The sequence below is a fragment of the Jaculus jaculus genome, chromosome 1 (assembly GCF_020740685.1).
Source record: "Jaculus jaculus isolate mJacJac1 chromosome 1, mJacJac1.mat.Y.cur, whole genome shotgun sequence".
In the NCBI taxonomy this organism is placed as follows: Eukaryota; Metazoa; Chordata; class Mammalia; order Rodentia; family Dipodidae; genus Jaculus; species Jaculus jaculus.
This window is the reverse complement of record NC_059102.1, coordinates 270,123,010-270,145,057: the sequence shown is the minus strand read 5'-3', so window position 1 is coordinate 270,145,057 and position 22,048 is coordinate 270,123,010. Positions and strand designations below refer to the sequence as shown.

Below are 22,048 nucleotides of genomic sequence, written 5' to 3'. Positions count from 1 at the left end.
TGGCGGGGGGCGGGATCAGTCTCCTCTGGGGAGCATGATAGGACTCTAGGCCAGACTCAGCACACCATCACAGCTCCTTGCTCTAAGATTTATGGATCACCATTTCCCAGCCATCTTGAAAAAGTCCTGGGAACTTGGAGGCTCAAGAAAGGCCCTAGTTGTGTCCTCAGAGAGCACGGAGAACTGCACCTGCATTTCTCTGCTGCCATGTAGAAGCTGTGTTGCCCCAGGCAAGCTGTGTCTCCTCTCTGCAATGTCACAGCTCAGCCTTGAGAGAGGAAAACTATTGAGCTTGAAGAAACGAACAGAGTAACTAGAAACCTCCCCAAGCCCAGGATCTCTGCCCGTCTTTTCACACCCCTGAATCCCACTAATTACCAGCAGCACAGCACATGTCAAGGTCCGGGCAGCCTTCCCCAAGGGGCTGGGTCCTAAGTGTTGCTCTGCAGCCCTGCTCACTGTGCTGCACGAGCGGGCTGCCTGAACTCCCCAGATCCCTCTTGCTTCTACGAACAGGTAGTGGGAAGGCTGGTCCGTAGGTTGTTGTATCATTTCCTATCTTCTTCACAATCCCAGGCCATCAGACTCAAGGACGCCGAGGAGATCTGGGGATCCATATTTCATTTGCAGAAGTTGCATCACTTTGTACATAAGTCTGGGCATCTGAGTTTTTCTCTCAACATCTGCTGGGAACCATTCCATATGCATTTCTGACCATTTCCCACCTGTGTCCCACTTCCATGAGTCACCTACTTACACTGGCCAGAGGTAGCATGTTCTTACAGATTTCAAAATGAGGCCCACAAACTTGCTGGCCAGCTTGTTTAGCTAAACCCATAGGTTTAATGAGAGGCCCTGCTGCATAAAATAAAGGTGAAGAAGTGATAAGGAAGAAAGCCGACAGCGACTTCTGCTGCCGACCCCTGCACCCCCATGAAGCCTACGGAAGTCCTGCTGCTCAACGGCAGCCTGACGCCACACTCATGGGAGGTACCCTTGCTGTGCTATTTGCTTCAGCTTGGTGACCTCAGTGCCTGGGTCCTCCCTCCTGATCAAGGCTATTTTGTGACAAAGAATTCTTTTCACTCGATGTTAATGACTGCAATGGAGATCTCCTACTAAACATTAGTGCAAGGTAGTGTTTTCTGGGGAAACCCTCATTCTGTTCAACCTTCATTGTCTGCATGACTGGATTTAGAACCACCTAAGAGACACATCTCTCAGCATGTCTGTGGCATTGCTTCCATATAGGTTTAACTGAGGAGGGAAGATTCATCCTGAATGTGGGTAGAACATCCCATTAGCTGGGCTACCAAACTGAGTAAGGAGAAAGTGAAGTGAGTTGCTAAGAACCAGCATTTACCTCTCTGTGTCTGCTGACTGCAATGCAGCGAGACCAGCTGTGCCACACTCCTGCTGCCGTAACATTCCCCCGTGATGGGCTGTACTCTCAAACTGGGAGCTCAAATGAACCCTCTCTAGCATTGCTGACTTTAGCCAGGTATCTGGTCACAGGAACCAGAAAAGTAACTAAACCAACACCCCTGGATTAAGAGGCAACTAGCACACAAAGTGACAAGTGAGATAATAAGGAGGCTGTCCTCTGTGCCCGGGTGGCCCCAGGCTATACCATGCTGAAACCAGGAGCTCACTCGGCTTCCTCTGGCCTGTCTCAAATAAGGACTTCCCATGCTTGCAGGACTTAGACAGGAGTTGCTCTGCAGTGGACTTTCTGTTTATTTTCCTAGAAACTTTATCTGGTGCTGCTATGCTTCAAAGTTCAGCAATCTGTCTGCAGCTGGAGCCACAGGTTCCTATGGTAAGGGCCTCGATGTTGGAACTTCCTGGAGAAACTCAGTCTAATCAAAGCAGTCATTTTCTATGTGCATTTCTGGTAGGTCATGTTACTCTTGGACTAGGACAAGGCACACTCCTGCCTTCACAGGTAGGAATCTGGTATACCATCAGGTCCTACCAGACACTGAGAACATTGCAACCCATGGGAACCCAGACAGATCTCAGAAGTATGTTCCAGGCTGCTCACTAGGACAAATTCTAAGCCATTAGCATTAGTGGAGTGCATACTGCAGAAAAATCCAGAACATATTTGGGCATTTATGTTTGACTTCAGACTGTGAGGGACCCAGCAATAGAACCTAAGAAGAAGAGAGAGAGGCAATGGACCATAAGCTGGTATTCTGGCTTGGATGTATGAGAAAGTTACTTAATATGGGGATCAATTTTCTTATAAGACAGGGACGTGACATCCATCCTTCCTGGGGACCTTCTGCAGCCTGGTCAAGCTGACACAGCTGAGGAGGATGGAATCTAGCTGTCATGCAATGAACACCCACTGTACTTTCCTTTTCCTTGGGCTGGAAAGTGGTTACTGAGCCCCGCCCTTCTGTGCATTAGTGTCACCTGGAAGGCAAGTTACAATACAGTGGACTGCAGGCAGTCCCAGCTCATGAGTTGCTAAATTTGGATCTCCGTGCTAGGGAGATGGCTGAGTTCCCCCCACGTATCCACATAAATGCCAGATGTGGTGGTGCAGGCCTGTAATTTCAGAGCTGGGGAGGCAGAGGACAGGCTGATCCCTGGGGCTCTTTAGCCAGCTAGACTAGCCTACCTGGTGAGCTCTAGGCCAGTGAATGACACTGACTCAAAAAGAGATGGACAGCATAGTAAGGATGGCACCAAAGGTTGTCTTCTGGTTTCCACATGTTCACATAATTATGTGTGTACACACACACACACACACACACACACAACACACACACACCATGTGCACACACAAACAAAACATCAATCAGCCCATTTTAAAAAAGATTTGAATTTCTAAGCTCCCATGTGATGCAGGTACTGCCAGACTATGAACCCCACTTTGGGCTACTGCAACACAAACCCTGGCCCATGGTGCCTAGCAGGCTGGAACCAAGGAGGGTCCTAGTAGAAAATGCAAGTCAGACTTTCACAAAGGCCTTGAGAATCAATAGCCATGAGGGTCTAGTGATGCCTGACACCATTTTGGCCAGAATCAAGGGATCCTGTCTTCCTGGGTGTGCTTAGTTCTCATGCTCCTGGACATCTGTCCCAGCCAAGGCCAGATGCAGCTCAGTCTTGCAAAAGGTCTCCTTTAAGAGTCTGGCAAACTCACTATCGTTTTCACACCAAATGGCACCACAGCCCCTCAGCATTCTATTGTCACCAGACACCACTTCCAACAGGAATGGCTTCACAACTCCAAAAGTGGGTCTCTGCCGGTCTCAGGACCTATGATTAACTTGGTGATATTGGGGGATCAGGAAGAATGATGGCAACCAGGGCATCGGGCTTTTGGTACTTCTGACCAATTAATTAGCTGTTCCCCAGCCTTCCCTTCCCAAGAGCAGAGGCATTGCCCCATTGGGCATCACCTCTGGCTGAGGAGAGGGTTAATCCTTCTGTGAGAATATGTGCTGCTCTTTTCAGCTTCTATTTGGCCTTGTCTCCAAGCCAACGGACGAGTGGGAGCCACAGAGGCCAACACAGAACAACAAGCCTCCTCTCCTGGTCTGGGTCATCCAGCCACCATGCCACCCTGAGAGCGAGGCAGTATCCCCAGGTCAGGGCACCCCACTGCTCACCACAGCCTATTAAAACAGGGGTCTTGCTAATGAAGACACTGCTTTCTGGCTATGATTGGGAAACTCATCTACAAAGAGAAAGATGGAAAATGAAACAAAATTCTGTCTTAGAGCAAGCTCAGCCACAGTTATGTCTGTGAAAAACCTCCTTGTATGGCTTGGTGACTCACCAGCCCCCATCAAAGGTTTGCTGAATGACGGAGAACCTCTAGTCCCCTTTCCTTGTTTGGAAGAAAAATAAAAACCCACAAATGCACTTTCTTCCTGACTGCTTGGAGAGCCACCATGGTGCTCCAGAAGCCTAGGAGGTCCCTCACAGAGAAGGTACAAGGGGGTCTTCAAGGTCCCAGAAGCTCTAGCAAGAGACAGGAAGGTGTGCGTATAGGTTCAGTGGTCCAAGCAGACCCAGCTCCTTCATTTTCTATGGTAAGTCATTGTACCCATCTACCCTGGGATCCAGATGCTTGGCCTATGAAAAAGGGAGGCCCACTTGTCCCAGAGTTAAGGACTGGGTAGCAAAGTGTCTTGTTCTATTTGTAAATAATATACACTTAAATGTTCTCCCCTGGTCTTTTTGGTATTTCACTGAGATCTCAAGTCCCAGACAGCTAGAAGCTGGCCCAAATAGAGTGTAGTCGTCCCTCCTTACCCATGGTTAGGCTTTCCACAATTACAGTTTCCTATGTTAGTAGCCTTTCATCACCATGACAAATGTCCAAAGGAAGCACTTTAAAGGAGGAAGTCCTTGCTTGGGCTCATGCTTTCAGAGGCTTCAATCCATGGTGAGCTGGCTCCATTGTTTCTGGGTTACAGTGAGGGAGGACTGTCATGACCATAAAAATGTGTGGCCAAGGGGCTGCTTACCTCATGGCAGCAAGAAAGAAGAAAGGACAGAGGAAGGGGCTGGGAACAAAATGTGTTCTTCAAAGGCCTTTGTGGGATGGGGCATTTTACATTCAAACCACAACTCTAAAGTATGAATATATTAAATGGAAAATTCCAGAAATAAATCAGTTATATTTATTATTAAGTGTTGTTCTGAGTAGTGTGATGAAATCTGGTGATGACCCACTCCCTTACAATCAGATGCATGTGTTCATACCATATACCCTATCGGCCAGTGATCGTGTGTCCACACTGCAGACACCATCAGCCAGCGATACAGTGACCCACATCATATACTATCAACCAGAGATACAATGTATGTATTCTCTGCTGGTGATACAGTGTATCCACTGCATGCACCATCAACCAGCGATACAGTGTATCTGCACTGCACATACTGCATCACCTGTTAGGAGTATCTTTTTAGCCAGGTGCACTGTGGTGGTACTGCAGGGCTTGGGGCTGTCTGCTGTCCTATGTCACTACAGAACACGGGAAGAGGGAGTACATACACAAGCTCAGGACAAACAAGCCTGGGCTTCAGTCATCCATTGGGGGAACCTCAGAAAGCAATCCCATATGTAAGAGTGACTTCTTTATGAGCTGTAAAGAGACAATGCAGATCTCTGTGCAACTACTCAGACACCCACCACACAGCAAGGTGAGAGAAACAAGAATAGGAAATGTGTGGAGGATAAAATGTGTGGTGTTTTTTTTTTTGTTGTTGTTGTTGTTTTTTCGAGGTAGGGTCTCACTCTGGTCCAGGCTGACCTGGAATTAACTCTGTCATCTCAGGGTGGCCTTGAACTCATGGCAATCCTCCTACTTCTGCCTCCCGAGTGTTGGGATTAAAGGCGTACACCACCACGCCCGGCTTAAATGTGTGGTGTTTTAAAAGGAAAGTCAGAAGCATTCTGAGCGGTCCCTAAGCAGGGACTCCCATTGGGGAAACAAGCTTGAGCAGGAAGATTCACTTTTCATTTTGTACCCTTCTGCATTTTCTAGGATGCTACAGATAAACACATGTCTCATTTTCCTTAAAGGTTAGTAGGTTCCAGCTGGGAAGAGGCATGGAGGACAGGTGGTGGTTTTGATAGTAAACACACAAGTCACCTTTCCACACACTTACCATTAAGATGTGTGTATTGTTAGGATTTAACATCTTGATTTTTTAAAATCATAAGAAGTGTTAATAAGCTTATGGGAAGTGGGAATATCTTTCTAGTTCACTTTGTCCTTTTCAGTATTTAAGTACATTTTTAAAAGTAGTTTCTGTCTCGGGTTCTCACTCCCCTAAGAACAGCAGGCAAACAGCCATTCTAGGACATTGATGGCCATCCTCAGCTCAGCTCACAGTGACCTTATGTCTGCCCCACGGCTTGTAATTTTAATTTCCAGCACATCCTCAATGGGCACATGAACACATGACTGATGCTATTGGTAACAGCCCTACTGGGCATGCACGCAGAACAGTGCCCCTGCCAGTGACTGCACCCCCAATGTACAAAACAGCACAGTGAAGTCTTCAGTCTGAGAGACCAGGCCACAGAAGAGCTCAGACTATATAGGCCCATTCACAATATCACTTTCAAACAACAACAACAACAACAAAACTAATCAATGTTGCTAAAAGTCAGAGCAGTAGTGACCACCACGAAAAGGAAATCACATGCTCAAGTTCCCTGACGAAAAAAATCTCTAGGCTGCCTCTTTTATAAATTATTATTAGTTAACATTTTAAAATATTTTTTTTTCATTTGAAGGAAGGGAGGAAAGACACAAAGAAATTAAGAGAGAGAGGTGAGGGAGGTATGTGTGTGGGGGGGGACCAGCATGGCATGGGCATGCCAGGGCTATACATGGACCACCACATATATGCACCACTTTGTGCATTTACATGGGTAGCTTTACATGGGTAGCAGGAGAATTAAACCTGGCTGGCAGGCTTGGCAAGCAATCAATTGCCTTTAACTGTGAGCCACCTCCCCAGCCCCTGGGCTGCCTCTTTTTGATCTGTTTGATTCTCTCTAGATATGTTATCCTTCTGTGAAAAGTTTATCTGAAGCACAGACAAAAAACTGCCTCCAACTCAAGCCCTGGCACATATCTGTAATTCCAGCTACTCGGGAGGCTACAGTAGGAGGATCACAAATTGAAGGCCTGTTTGGATAACTTAGTGAGACTTTGTCTCAGTACAGAGCTGGGGATATTGCTCAGTGGTAAAGTAATTGCCTAGCATGAAGGAACTCTAGGTTCAATCCTTAGCACTGGGAAAGGAGAAAAACAGGGATGGAGGAAGGGAGGGAGGGAGGGAGGAAACGACAGCCCACTGGGAGAGTGGAGAAGCTTCGTGGGCTCAGGGTACGGTGCTGTTCCACTACCCCCACCAACAAGAGGTATGCAACTTTGCCAGTTCCTAAAGCTGGAAGGCCGATAGGCCTCTTGTTGGATGAAGGCTAACTTGAAAGCCACCAGCCTGGGTTCATGTCCCAGCCTGTCTTATATCCACAAGGGCAACCCTAGACCAGGCCCCTCTGCTCTCTCAGTTCCTCCTCCAAGATAATCTCAAGTCTCAGATTCCACAAGAGTGGCCAGCATAACTCCTAACATCAGTAGGTGGCTAATAATTGTCATCTTCTCTCGTCACTGTTAAGAAAGCCCATGAGAACAGGCCTCTCCTCCCTCAGGCTGCCCAGTTCTCTGCCATTTGTTAGTTTCAATCCCAGGAGCTCCTCTTGTTAGTTACAGGGATCCCCTGTGACTACTGAGTGGCCCCAACAGAGGACAGAAGACACTGGAGACCATAGAGTCCCCTCCAGGGAAGGAGCAGCCTGAGTCCCCCAAACAGGCCTCCACTCTGGGCTCCCGCTAAGGTAAGCAAGCGTGCAGGGAGCTGCTGCCACTCTTGGTTCTCTGGGCCTCAGCTTGGCTACCTCCTACTGAGGGCCGTTCCAGCATTGCCAAGTGAGGACAGCCCCACTGCCCCAGTGCTCTAGAATCTCTCTGATCCCTCTTAAGAGGTCACAAAGCCCTCTGGGACTAAGTGCCAGAAATTAATCTGGATGGGATTCTTGCCTGCTGGACCTGATGAGGCAGTCATGTGGCTGGGCCCGAAGAAGATCAAGACCTCATCTTACTCCCCTGCCTTTCCTTCCTTTGCAGAGGCAAGGCCACGGACTATGAGGACAAAGCACTCCCATCTAGGATGCCTAGACCCAGAAGGTCTGTCTGAAAGCTCCACAAAAGCCCCTGACTCACTGAACCATGGGGGGGTCTAGGAGGTGGGGAACCTGTGTCGGTGGGATACTAGGAGGTGGGGATACTGTGTTAGTGGGATGGCTAGGACTAAACAATTCTGCCACAGGAAAAACAAAACAAAAAACTAATTAATGATGCCTGCCACATGCAGCTCCCAGCTTCAGGAACTCTGTCTTCTGGGCTCATGTCTACATCCTTATTAGATAGGAAAGAAGTGCGGTCACTGGATGGTGATGTCTGCCATGGCTCACTGGGGGCTGGAAGTATGTGTGCTGTGTGTCGCTTCTTTCAAGAATCCTGCCTTCCGGTCTGCCTTTCCCTTCTATGTGAAGGGGGTGAGGGCAGAATTAAGAATATATTACTGGAGCTAGAGAGACAGCTTAGCAGTTAAGGCATTTGCCCGTGACGCCTAAGGATCCAGTTCAATTCCCCAGTACCCACATAAGCCAGATGCATGTTTACAGAGGCTCTGGTGTGCCCATTCTCTCTATTGGCCTATTTTTCTCTCTTTTAAGTAAGTAAGTATTTTTAAAAAATATATTGTTTACCGAATGTTTACTACATGGTATGTGCTCTCTTCAATTTTTTATGGCTATTAGCTCAGTCCATCCTCCAAAGAACCCCTTAAGTATAGTTTTATGAAGAACTCCATTTTGGGGCTGAAGAGATGGCTTAGTGGTTAAGGCACTTGCCTGCAAAGTCTAAAGACCCATGTTTGATTCTCCAGTTTCCACATAAGCCAGATACACAAGGTGACACAAGCGTTCAAGGCTGCATGTGTCTGGAGTTCAACTGCAGTGGCCGGAGGCCCTAGCATGCCAATTCTCCCTTCTTTTTATCTCTCTCTCTCTGTCTCATTTAAAAGAATAAAAAAGTCTGTTGGGCTTACCTTAAAAAAAAAAAAAAAAAACCTCCACTTTCCATTTTGAGAGGAAAAGAAGACCTGAAAGTGGTAGACAGGCCAAGGGAACTGGAACCCTAGCTGGCTGGTTCAGAGCCCTCACATTAAGCAATGCCAAAATTACTCTTCTGGGAGCAACCTCAATACATGACAAGACTTTCCCAGAACCTCTACTCTGGAACTGTACCCTGAAAAAGTAATTTGAAAGAGGTGACACCTCAGATATGGGAGGGTCATGCCCACATCATGGGCATATGGGAGTCACTCAGGGACCAAGAGCAACAGAGCCCTCCGCATGGTATACCACCCCTCTAAGCTGTCATATAACTATTACACAACTTCCACACCACAGAGAGGGGTGCTGGGACATCCTGCACAGTGCATGTGAGACCAGCAGCACTGTTGGGGAGAGAGTCCCTGTCCATACTGTGCCTTTCCCCTGCTGCAGTGCTGAGGATGGAGCCCAGGGCACTGCACATGGCAGGCAAGCACTCCACCATCAAGCTATGTCCCAGCCCTTTATTTTATTTTATTTTATTTTAATTAACATTTTCCATGATTATAAAAACAATCCCATGGTAATACCCTCCCCCCCCCACTTTCCCCTTTGACATTCCATTCTCCATCATATTACCTCCCCATCTCAATCATTGTACTTACATATATACAATACCAACCTATAAAGATCCCTCCTCCCTTCCTTTCTCTTCCCTTTATATCTCCTTTTTAACTTACTGGCCTCTGCTACTAAGTATATTCCTTCTCATGCAGAAGCCCAATCATCTGTAGCTAGGATCCACATACGAGGGAGAACATGTGGCGCTTGGCTTTCTGGCAGCCCTTTATTTTTATTCACTCTTATTTTGAGACAAGGTCATATATGTAGCTTAGACTTGCCTCAAACTCTCAGTTTTCCTGCCTCAGTTTCCTAAGTTCATAGGCTTCTGCCATCAGGCCCAGCTGGTCACTGTCCTTGAAACAGCAAAGGTAAAGAGAAGGAAGGAAGGAAGGAAGGAAGGAAGGAAGGGAGGAAGGGAGGAAGGGAGGAAGGGAGGAAGGGAGGAAGGGAGGAAGGGAGGAAGGGAGGAAGGAAGAAAGAAAGGGAGGAAGGAAAGAGAAAGAATAGGAAAGGGGGTTAGTAAGTGCTAGGGACAGGGTAAAGGAAGGCAACTGTGTGCACTGGGGAGACTTAGATGGGTGGATGTTGGGGCTAAACTATAATACAAAGGGTCATCCTAGGCTGCAATGGCTCAGCCCAGCCACAGCCACAGAAAAACTGGCTCAGGTCCATCCATGGAGCTAGAGACTTAGTGGTCCAGTGATGTGGGCAGTCCTGAATGGAGTTAGTCAGTCTTGAAGCTCAGCTTCCAGGCCTCAGGAAACAGGTCTGACAGTGGCCGTGCTGATGGACAGAACAGAACAGGTGACCACCCAGCCCTCACCTAGGAGGAATGGAGTTTGTGAGTCAAAGTTTAAATTGCCCAACCTCACAGATGATGAAGATGCAAAGCTGGCTCTTATCCAATGACTCATGAGACAGAAGCACTCCACACACAGGACTCAAGTCTATGAAGGTAGGAGGGAAGACAGTCTAAAGGAGAACTGTGCCCCTCTTGTTGGCTGTCAGGTTATTGAAACAACAGTCCCACAGTAACTGCTATCTCCCCAGAAATCTCATGCTGAGGAAAGGGAAAAGCATACCCAGGAACAGGAGGACCTCCGACAATTTTGTCTGCTTGTCACAAATCTGACAATTTGCTGGGACAAATGGAGAAAGGGCAATAACAGGTGAGTGATGGTTCACCTTGACCAGGACTACTTATGCATACCCCTTGCTCCTTATTTAAATCTAAACCTCATGTCAGCATCCCAAAGATGAACTTAAGCATCACTAGACCCCTTTATTTGTTCTCATCCCAATGTGACAATGCTGAATAAAACTGTTTAACTGGAGTATTGAGAACTGAGCAGAGCTTGTTAGGGTTGTCAGGGCCCAGGCTTTGACCCTAACAACTCTGGTAATGACTTGGGGAATGTATTTGAGGCATGTGTGCATGTCTGTGTGCACTTTCTCTGCACATACATGTGTCAAGAGCCACATTCCTAGGGTAGAAGGCCCTATGTTCTAGACTGAGTCAGATCTATGTTCAATGCCCAGCTACTTCACAGATATGTAATTGAGAGAATTCAGGTTCAGTTTCCCAAATCTGTGAAATGGCATGCAGAAGGAACTGGCCCTTTGTGGGATTTTGAGGGTTACATAAGGCATGGGGCCAGCAAGGAAGTGAGTGCACAACTGCCTGTCACCCTGTGCTGAGGACTGGGGTAATCTGACGACCAGCTTGGGATGGGTATGACCCTAGAGGGGATCTGCAGATCCTGGTGTAGAGATAGCACCAAAGATGACAGTACCACTGGAGAATCCCACCCTGAGCCTCAAGCTGTTGTCAGAGATTCCCCAGCTTGCCCATTGGTCAGCAGTATAGACTGGGGAGTCAGCTAAGGGCCTTCCCAGCACAGGCCAGGCCTCCTCCCTGTGTGGGGTACAGAGGAGGTTCTTGTCCTCCTGAGTGTAGCAGGACCTTTGAATTGTGTGGGGACCCTGACAGTGGCTGTCCCTCAGCCTGGGCTCTGAACACGGTGCGGACTATCCTGATGTACAGCAACTGCTGAGAAGGTGGGAGCAAAGCCAGGAACTTCATTGACCCCAGCAGACTCCAGGCTCTGAACTTCCAATGTCCTTCACCCCTCAGACTCCAGGTCCTGAACTTCCAATGTCCTTCACCCCTCAGACTCCAGGCTCTGAACTTCCAAAGTCCTTCACCCCTCAGACTCCAGGCTCTGAACTTCCAATGTTCTCCACCCCTCAGACTCCAGGCTCTGAACTTCCAATGTCCTTCACCCCTCAGACTCCAGGCCCCGAACTTCCAATGTCCTTCACCCCTCAGACTCCAGGACCTAAACTTCCAATGTCCTCCACCCCTCAGACTCCAGACTCTGAACCTCCAATGTCCTTCACCCCTCAGACGCCAGGCCCCGAACTTCCAATGTCCTTCACCCCTCAGACTCCAGGCTCTGAACTTCCAATGTCCTTCACTCCTCAGACTCCAAGCCCTGAACTTCCAATGTCCTTCACCCCTCAGACGCCAGGCCCTGAACTTCCAATGTCCTTCACCCCTCAGACTCCAAGCCCTGAACTTCCAATGTCCTCCACCCCTCGGACTCCAGGCCCTGAACTTCCAATGTCCTTCACCCCTCAGACTCCAGGCCCTGAACTTCCAATGTCCATCACACCTCAGACTCCAGGCCCTGAACTTCCAATGTCCTTCACCCCTCAGACTCCAGGCTCTGAACTTCCAATGTCCTTCACCCCTCAGACTCCAGGCCCTGAACTTCCAATGTCCTTCACCTCTCAGACTCCAGGCCCTGAACTTCCAATGTCCTTCACCCCTCAGACGCCAGGCCCCGAACTTCCAATGTCCTTCCCCCCTCAGACTTCAGGCCCCGATCTTCCAGTGTCTGTCACCCCTCAGACTCCAGGTCCTGAACTTCCAGGCTCCTTCCATAAGATGAGTGATAAAGGTTTCTCAGAACTATCCTGAGGCTCCATGAGTCTTGGAGACACCATGTGGCCAGCGTTGGCACAGGTACTCCCAAGGACTGATGGGTCTGCCAGGACACTCAGCTTGGCCAGAAGGGGACCATGGGAAGTGGGGACACTGGCTCCTTCCATGACTAGCTTCACCTGCTTCACAAACAGGACCTTTGATCCCCATAAGAACCCAATAAATGAGTGCTATTATCTCTCCCATTTCACAAAGAAAAAAAAAAAAACTGGGGCCTCACTAAACATACTCCATCACCAACATAAGCATACAACAGTTGCTCTCACACTCACCCTCTCCCCACAAATTCTTTCTCTTTGCCATACTTCTCCATGGTACAGAGGAGGATCAGAGGCTTGGAGAGAGTTATCTACAAGGTTACACCCCCAGGGGCTTGGGAAAGCCTACTGGAGACAAACAGGCAGCTGTGGCCAGAGGGGATGGCTAGAGAGGATGCAAACATTGGCTGAGACTTTCCCAGAACCAAGAGCATTCCTGGCCAGCCAGCCTCTTGTCACATAGTCTGGCCCTCTGGGCCCAGCCCTGGCGTAGGGCCCCTGGAGCTGTTCTTAGTGACCCAGCTTTCCCCAGGGATAAAATCATCACGAATTCCAAGACTTCTGTGTGGCAGCCTGCAAACCTTGTCAGGAAGCAAAGGCTGAGTGAGCAGCAGAAGTACTGGCTAGACAGTCAAGCACACACTCCCTCCCCTTTCTGCTCTGTAGGTTGCTCCCAGGATGAATATCTCCTTGCTGCCCAGACAGGTCTGCACCTCATGGCTGTGTGCCCCGGGGCCTCTTGCCTCCAAACCCTTGACACAAACAAGACAGTCCTCTCTTAGCACAATGTCACATGGTCTCAGCAGCTACATACACATGAGCGGGCCTGTCCCTTTAAGGCCTTGAACATGTCATGGTCTCATATATGACAGGCTATATTCTCATGGCCTTGTACACAGAGAAAGGCCTACCCTCTCACCACCTTATACACACGACAGTTCTGTCCCCTTGCTTACAACTTTGTATACATGGAAGGTCTGTTCCCTCATGGTTTCATACAGCTGCAAGCCTGTCCCTTAATGGTCTTGTACACATGGAAGGATCTATCCCCTCATGGCCTTATAACACAAAAAAGTGCTAGTTTCCTCATGGTCTTCTATACCAAGGAATTGTTCTCCTACATCCTGGTATGCACTTCAAAGCTTGCTCTCTTGTGGCTCTGCTCATATGTCAGGCCTGTCCTCTCACAGCCTCATGTACACACAGGCTGTCTGCGCAGGACCTGGCCTCCAAGGGCCTGGGTAGGAGCAAGAGGAGCTTCTGAGCCAGAAGTGTGGCCTCATTAACTCAGTGCAACTGTTTATGCTCCATGCCCCAGGGAATTGGCCTCAAGGGCCTAACTGCCCAAACCAAACAGGACAGCCTCCTCAGGGAGCACTCTGGGCTGCAGGCTGAGCTCTCCAGAGGATTCTGGGAGGGTAGAGCAACTCTCCCATTCCCTTCCTGGGATGAGAGGTTCTGGTCTTCCTTTTGTGGGACCAGAGGTCTTTGTGGGCTCCCCTAACCAATGATGCTAATAGCAGGAAAGACAGAGCTGCCAGAGAGAGGAAAAGAAGAAAGGAGGGAGAAAGGAAAGGAGGAACAGAGGGACTCAGGGTGAGTTCACTATGCATTCATGTCTTTTCAGGAGCAAATGCTGACTTAAGAGAACCTATTCACGAATATGGAATTACTGAGAAAATGGTGCCAGCACTGAGGGTGGCCCTCAGACAAAGGGGTCATGACAGTGTAAGAGAGGAGGGCATAAGAAAGTGTGGAGTTGAGTCCCCTCAAGAATGATACACAGACAGTGCAGTCGCACCTTGCATGTTCCATGAGACAGCCTAAGATGGACCCCGTAGTAGCATTCTCTGAGCTCTTTAAGCACTCCTCATTTTGAGGTGAAATACCACTGAATAAGATGCTGCTGAGAATAGATGTCCTTTAGAGGGCCACATGCTATGCTAGTAACTCAGTATTTTTAAGTCCCAAAGATCCAATTTAGGGCCTTAAGGGGAGACATTACCCTAGGTAAGTCCAGAAAAGCTAAACCAGGAGGCACTGAATGTGAGGGGTCACAGACATGTGTTATGGCGAGAAGAATACAGCCTGGACATACACTGGCGTTGGCAACATAGAAACAAAGGCCATACCCAGAAAATTCAAAACCTCAAGCTGATCCAAATGTCCTCAATTTTATTTTGCCTGTTAAAAAACTGAGAAGAAACAGGGGATAAAAAAGAAGAAAATCTAAATGGTGGGCTGCACACATGGAGGGAACAAGTGACTATCTTTGGAGATGCAGAGGGCACCCTGAAGAGCCCAATTTCTGTCAGGCAGTTTGATCAAGGAGGCAGGATGGGCTCACAGATCTGAGATAGCTGTGAAATTACAGCCAAGTCATATGAGCTCTTTGAGCCTGGGTTCCCTTTATTGCTAAATGACAGTAAACTGAAAGTACCTAGCCAGGCCTCACACATTGGAGACACTTAGTAATTGTACTTCAATTAAATGAACATATGTTAGAACCTCTCTTGATCAGGCCAGTAAGCCACACGGCCAGGATACAAATTTCCCAGCTCGTTTCGTTAACAGAAAAGTACCACCAAACCCCCTTTTGCTTCCTTGTCATTTGGCAAATGGACAGCATGTCTCCTCAGCTCACCAAAATCACACCGCAGGAGTGGAGAATTAAATCAAGTTGCCAACAGTGAGAGACCACTGCCACCTGGTGGCAGTGTACCCACATCATGGGGGGGGGGAGTGTGTCAAAGCTAGTTTCTTACACATGCTTTTGTGGCAAGGAAAGTCACCATTCACCTCATGCACACTTTTAGTTTTCCTAGATGCTGTTTATGACCATTTTAACTTAATTACTTAGTATTAAAGGAAGAATCCAACCCAACATCTGGCCCTCAGAATAACTGCTAGAAAGCTAGCCCTATCCCTATTCTAGGCTTGCTTAGTCAACTGTGTGAACCCCACATCCCATCCTTAACAAGAGAGCACCTCAAGCCAGAACTCATATTCTTCTTTCAAAAGTATTGTTGGTCTTAAACTGGCAGCAATCCTCCTGCCTCAGCTTCTCAAGTGCTGGGATTTCAGGTGTATGCCACCATACCCAGCTTGAAATTCCATTTCCATGTCTCCATCTTGGTCAACCCTTGACATTGTATAATGTGCATAGTTGGCTGTGTATCTCCAGGTGCTTTCCTCTTAGTCCTGGACTCAGAAACAGAGCAAGGCTGTTGCTGACAAGAAGTCACATGCGAAACACCATAGATAACAGACAAGATGCCGACCCTAAAAAGCCAATGTCCCTGAGAGAGAGGGGGGCCTCCTCCTTCAGGAAGAGCTTTGGAGGGCCACATGCTTTGGTAACAGTAACCAGCTATCCCCACCCAGACATCTTCTCCATTCTTGGTTGTTTTGGAATTAACTCCAGAAGAACATCAAGATCTTGGGTGTGCCATGCCTTCTCAGCTGTTACAGTATGGGCAGGAGGGGAATAGTCCAGTGTGCCCACATTCAGAGAGCTCAGGAATGGGAAAGGACCTGAACCTTGCTTCCGCCCTTGCTTGAGGCTGGGCCTCACCTTCCCTGAATCAGGATGGGCGCAGGCTGTAGTACAGGTCAAATGAACATCGGGAACCTCACACAACACAGCTCCTGCATACAGTAGGAGCTCAATAAATGCAGTTCAACCTGGCAGCTCAAGATCAGTTTACACTAGGCTCCAGAGGTACAAAGTGAGAAGACCAGCAGCTGACGGGGAAAGAGAACATAGTTTTGGGACAGTTTGGGGTCTTTGGGGGTGTCCCTTCTGCCAGCCTCCAAGGCCCTCCAGGTCACTATGAGCAGGCGCCCTGACATTCCATTCACACCCATCATGGAAGTTCCAAAGCACAATGCAAAGACTGGACAGAGAGGCCACATGATGCCCAGGTGTGTGCTGCCTGTGTCCTACTGCCAGGTCCATCACCTGGCCACAGAGCAGAGCTGGGACCCTACAGGGCAGAGGTGCCTTGGAGAGCTGTCCATGGCCCTGAAAGCAGCCTGCAGAAGTCTACTGTCTACATTCCAGAGGCGTCAAATCTTCCCCATGGAGCCAGAATGGGAAGTGACGTCAAACAGCCAGATACCAAAGGAAGTGAGTCATGAGGACATAGGTCGGGCTAACTCTTCAGTTTATGCGGGTTTCTGAAGCTGCTTTCAAGGAAGCTTCTGGAGCCTGGAGTCCAGCCTCTTTGCTCTCTAGGTTTGCCATCCCTCTGACCTACATAGGAGGCCAGCTGGAAGATTCCAAACTGTGCAGCCACAGCCCAAGTACCTGTTTCCACCACAGGGCCGAGCCTTGGGAAGTGAGGTGGAGGCCTCTATCAGTGAACAGGGTCCCTCTAGGAGGCGACAATCTCTATCTACCTCTAGTCCCCTGTATTCCCAGCTGGCTCTCAGCCACCAGGCCACACTCTGGGAGGCAAGTAGTGGCTCAAGCCCTGACTTACCTTCCACTGCAGAGAATGGAACCACTGGTCTCGTAGGTAGCTGTTGGCAGCCTGCAACAAGAATAAAAGGTCTGGTCACTGGCTTGGAGCATCTCCAAGGATCTCAGAAGCTGCCACACACACCCATGCCTGCTCTGTACACCGGGGTCTGCTCGAAGATCCCTACATGCCTTCCAAGGGATTCACTGAACTGCTGTGTGCGCAATCTGAACCACAAAAAAGACATGGCCACTGCCACGTGCTGTTTCAGTGGATTCCACCAGGCTGGTGCACACTCAATGACCTGGGGCCCTGGGAATTGGACAGAGACCTGGAGGTCATGTGGTCAGTTGGACTGGTGCCTTCCTTCTGCCAGGAACAACCAGGCACCTGGCCTGTCACCCCTGGGCTGTCTCAATGTGTCAATTGTTCCCACAATAGCCTACAAGACAGCTTCTTGCCAATTATAGAGTGGAAAATCAAAACCTCAAGATCCCCCAGTCAGTCTACTCAAATCCATGGTAGGGTAGCCATACAGTTAATCAAGTTACCTTCTGCTTTCTACTGAAAAAGGTCAGGGCAGAAAGTGGCCAGCATTTGAGTAAAGCTGACCTCGGTAAAAATTCCCAGTAGAGGGTACAAAGACTTTCTTGGTCCACATCAGACTGATTCTGAGACCATGGGCAACTTAGTCTTGGTGTGCCCATCTATAAAATGATAACGACAGCCTTAGTCTTGAAGGAATGTATGGGGACCAGCCTGGATTTCTGTACCACCTCCAGAGCTGTGCTGGGCACCAGGCAGGAGGCAAAGCAAAGGTAGCCACAATGATCACACTCATCAATTCCACTCAAGTAAAATGTGGCCCAGAAAGCTGCTACCAATGGATACCTGTGGGTGCTGTTCTTGTGCTCAACTTGAGCATACCTGCCACCAGCAGTGGGCGTGGTCATAGTGTTTAACATGTGACAGATGCAGAGGAGCTGAGGGTCCTGTGTGGACTGGATTGGCTCTTTCCAGCCTTGAGAGACAGCCCTGGAAAGCTGGTGCTATCAGCCTCTCATCGAGCAAGGGAGTAAACAGACTTACTAAAACTTCCCAGGGCTCATGTACATGTTACAGGACCAGGACTGAGCCCAGGCAGTGTGAGTGACGCTGTCCACAACAGCACGATGGATTCTGCATTCTCTAATGACCCACCCCCTGGCCCTGATAACAGATAGCTCTGACAAAGGTTGGGGCTGCTCTCTGAACACAAATGTTTTTGCTCCTTGCACATACATGCTAGTGTGTAACATTTCTCCATCATTCATGGACCAGGTCTCACTGAAGGTGATCATGGCCCCTCGCCCTGCCCCACCATCCTGAACACATGCCCACATTGTCCACAACCAGGCCTTGTGGGTGAGTATAGGGGCTAGGAGAGCCTGAGTCTCACAGCACAGACTCAGTGATGGCTGAGCCTCTGACAAACCCAGGTTCGAGACCCAGCCTGGGCCACAGACCAGCAGAGTGAGACCTGGAGCAAGTTACCCAATGACACAAGGCCCGCAGAGGCCAAAGAAGAGAATCAGCACCCTGGCAGTTTGTCATCCTCCCCCCTGGCCCCTCGGTCATTCCTGTCAGAATTGACCTTGTCCCTTATTTCATGACCAGCCATGGAAGGTGCCTGCTGCAGTGCAGTGGCTGGCTGGTGCAAATAGTCTTGTGACCTCACATCAGGATGCACAGCGGCCTCGGCAGCAGGGCTGTGCCTATCAATGTTTAGCAACAGTTCCCTGAAGTAAAGCAGCTCCAGCCACAATATGTGCTAGTTCCAAATGTTAGCCTGGGCTACAGTGAGGCTCTATCTTGCAAAACCAAGAGAGAGAGAGAGAGAAAATCACAAGGTCTGTGTAAGGAGGCAGGCTTGCCAGTGAGATAGAAGTAGAGGCTGAAGAGAGATAGTTAGGAGCCAAAGACTTATGAGCAGAATCCAGATGCTGGGAAAGGCAAGGAAGGCAAGGAGACAAGACTCTTCCCTGGACCTTAAGTAGCACTGTGTTCATGAAACCCAAAGAAATGTTCTAAGTGGGAGACTGGACGGAGGCATGCACATGCATACATGGGACAAGATAGTATGAATGGGTGGGCAGGTAGATGGGCTAGATGGCTACATGGAGAGGTAAGTAGGTAGATGAATGGATAGACAGGTGGCTAAGTGGTTAGACAAATGCAGAAACTAAGTGGATGGATGGATCCATGGGTGGATAAATGAGCAGGTGGGTGGGTGGATGGATAAGCATACAGATAAGTGGGTGGATGAATGTATGGGTGAGCAGGTGAGTAGATAGATGGATGACACATAAGGGGGTGCATGAATGCACAGGTGAGTGGATGGGTGAATGGATGGATAAGTAAGTGGGCAGGTGGGTGGATGGATGGATAAAAATATATATATATATATATATATATATATATATATATATATTGGAGGGAAGGAGAGAAAGGCAAAGCCTAGATGTGTAGGTGGGCGGAGCATCAGGATATCCACTCTGCTCAGTTAAAAAAAATTCATCCTCGGGCTGGGCATGGTGGCTCACGCCTTTAATTCCAGCACTAGGAGGCAGAGGTAGGAGGATGGCTATGAGTTTGAGGCCACCCTGAGACTACATAGTGAATTCCAGGTCAGCCTGAACCAGAGTGAGACCCTACCCCAAAAAAACAAAAAACAAAAAAAATTCATCCTCAAAGAACTCTTCAGCCTGGATACCCTCTCTTTCCCACCTTACTTTTTATGGAGGCGCTAAAAACAGGCACGACAGCGTTTTTCAGAACACCTCCATGGTGCTGAGTATTTACACAGGTTATCTCAGACCCCACTGCAGCCAAGGGGACAAGTAGTGCAAGTCCAGACACAGGAGAATAAACTGGGGCCCAGGAGCTTCTTCCTGCCAGGGGCAGAGACATGGGCATGGGTCACATGGGCCACACTACAGGCCTATCTCCCTTCCAGTCTGTTTGGCCCACTGTACACCCCCAGGGGTCAGGGAGCTGAGGGCAGGCAGTACGCCTGGCCCATGGAGAACTGTGACACGGCTCAGCTCCCCTTGCCAGTCACCTCACATGAAGGGGAAGAAGCAGCTAGAACTTTTTCCGGATAGCAGGGGTCAAACCTAGAAAGCAGGGTAGACAAGTGTAGGCCTTAAGCTGCTCCTTCCTTCAGCAGAGGCTGTCAGGTGAGGCCCTGCGTCCCCTCTCCAAGTGGCTTTATATAGAGGGCAAGCAGACCTAATAGTGCCACAGGGGTAAGTATGTGTCTGCAAAGGCCCCTTGTGGAGAAAAGTCAGGGTAATCCTGCTCCCAAGGAGGGCTCTGCCCCTAGAGTGACTAGAAGACTCCCTAAGACAGGGGAAGGAGCCCTCAGCCCACCCAGCTTCTGAGGCCCCAGGCTGGGGTGGTGTCAGGGCACTCTGCCAGTGCCTGGTGATAAACCTTACCAAAGAGCTGGCTCCAGGCAAGCCTGTCCATTTCCTCTGCAGAAGTTGCCAAGTTTTTACTCATTGTTGCATTGTCTGAGAGGTGAGAAAAATAGCCCAAGAGCCTGCAGGGTCCATTCCCAAGTTCAGCTTCCTGGTCTAATCTTGGGGGAAAAACAGTGATTGGCCGGGAAAGGACTTGGTCTGTTGATGTCTGTCTCTCTCTCTCTCATTTCCAGTAAGAAAGGAACTCACCTTGTTTCTGTACCCACCAGCTGCCAATGGGGATAGGTGGTAAACAGTTACCTGGCTTCCAATGGTATATAGGGCACTCGCAATGAGAAATATCCAGAAATTGGCAGGCATTGTTGGAAGGGTCCACTCACCCTTCTCACCAGTGCCTTGAAGTGGCCCTGGGCTCATCTGTTTTGTTTTTTGATGTTATTATTTGTTTTTAAATATTTTGTATTTATTTGCAAGCAGGGCGGGGGAGAGATTGGGTGCACCAGGGCCTCCAGCTGCTGCAAATAAACGCCAAATATATGCACCACTATGTGTATCTGGCTTTGCATGTGTACTGGGGGACCAAACCCCCATTATTAGGCTTTGCAGGCAAGTACCTTAACCACAGAGCCACCTCTCTGGTCCCCATCATCTGTTCTTCCTTGAAGGGTAACAATACATTGTAGGTGCAAACTCCCCACAAGGAATTCTCACTGTGGGATCCAGAATGACTAACACTCCACCCAGGGCTAGCAAGGGAGCCCTTACAGGATGCTCCCACTATATTGTATAAATACTTAGAAGTCAGCTTCCTCACAATGAAACCAGCCAGAAAGGCATGAAGGGAGGAGATATAGTGAATAAGCCTCTGCTCAAACCAGCAGAAACTGCACTGTGGGGCTCACACTGAAACCAGAGTGAGCACTGGAACTGCCCCCACGGTGGACACTGGGCTTCGTTTACCCATGGCACCCACAGGCTGACTACTACACAGCAAATACAGGAAGTCTCCCTCACCTTCCTGGCCAGGTCGGCTTCCTGGGGTCTGCCTTGTCAGAACAGACTCCCATTCCAGGAAGCTGAAGCTGCACCAGGCGTCCCTGCGAGGAGGAGACAGCATTTGAAGGAGAGGCAAAGGGGGGAGAAGGGATGCTTGGAGGTGGAGAAGACAGCAAAGGAAAAGAAATGGCAAGAGAGGCAGAGAGAGAGAGAGCAGGAAAGAAAAAGAAGAAGAGGAGGAGGAGGAGGAAGAGAAGAAAGTAAGAGAGAAGGGGGGAAGGGGAGAGAGAAAGAGAAAAAGGCAGTTAAGGTAAAGGTAGAGAGGCAGAGATAGTGACAGACAGAAGCAGACATAGAGATGCAGAGAGGCAAAGATGAAGAGAGAGGCAGGATGGGAGGAAGGAGAGCCGGTAAGAAGAACAAACACAGACTGAGAAACCAGAAGGGGACCCAGCCGAAGCCTGGGCCATAAGGATGTCAGTCCTGACATCACTGGTGGAATAGCTGTACCCCAGGCAGCAGGAGTCCACCGAGGCACAGGACACAAGAATATGGAAGAACCCCAGGGAGGGGCTAGTGGACAGAGCATAGGACTCAGAAGAGAAGTTCCTGTGTCCAGTGCTGCCCCCATGGAACTTCTGTCACAGTGAGAATTCTCTATCTATATAACCAGTATGATTGGCCAGCAGGTACTTGATGTGGCCAGTGCACTGAGTAAAGGCAGTTTTTCACTGACAACATCCATTAAACCTGTGTAGCAACCATGGGGGCTGGCAGCAGAGGTACCAGTA

The 22,048-nt window shown here is 49.1% G+C and overlaps 1 protein-coding gene across 1 annotated transcript in view; it reads right to left on the bottom strand.

Annotated features, from left to right (window-relative positions):
* The window catches only part of LOC101595443 (c-Maf inducing protein), a 231,415-nt gene that overhangs the window by 64,827 nt on the left and 144,540 nt on the right, over nt 1–22,048 (bottom strand). The window contains exon 3 of the mRNA XM_004659587.3: nt 16,819–16,869. Coding sequence (XP_004659644.1) covers nt 16,819–16,869 — 51 coding nt within the window. The remainder of the gene's footprint in view (nt 1–16,818; nt 16,870–22,048) is intronic.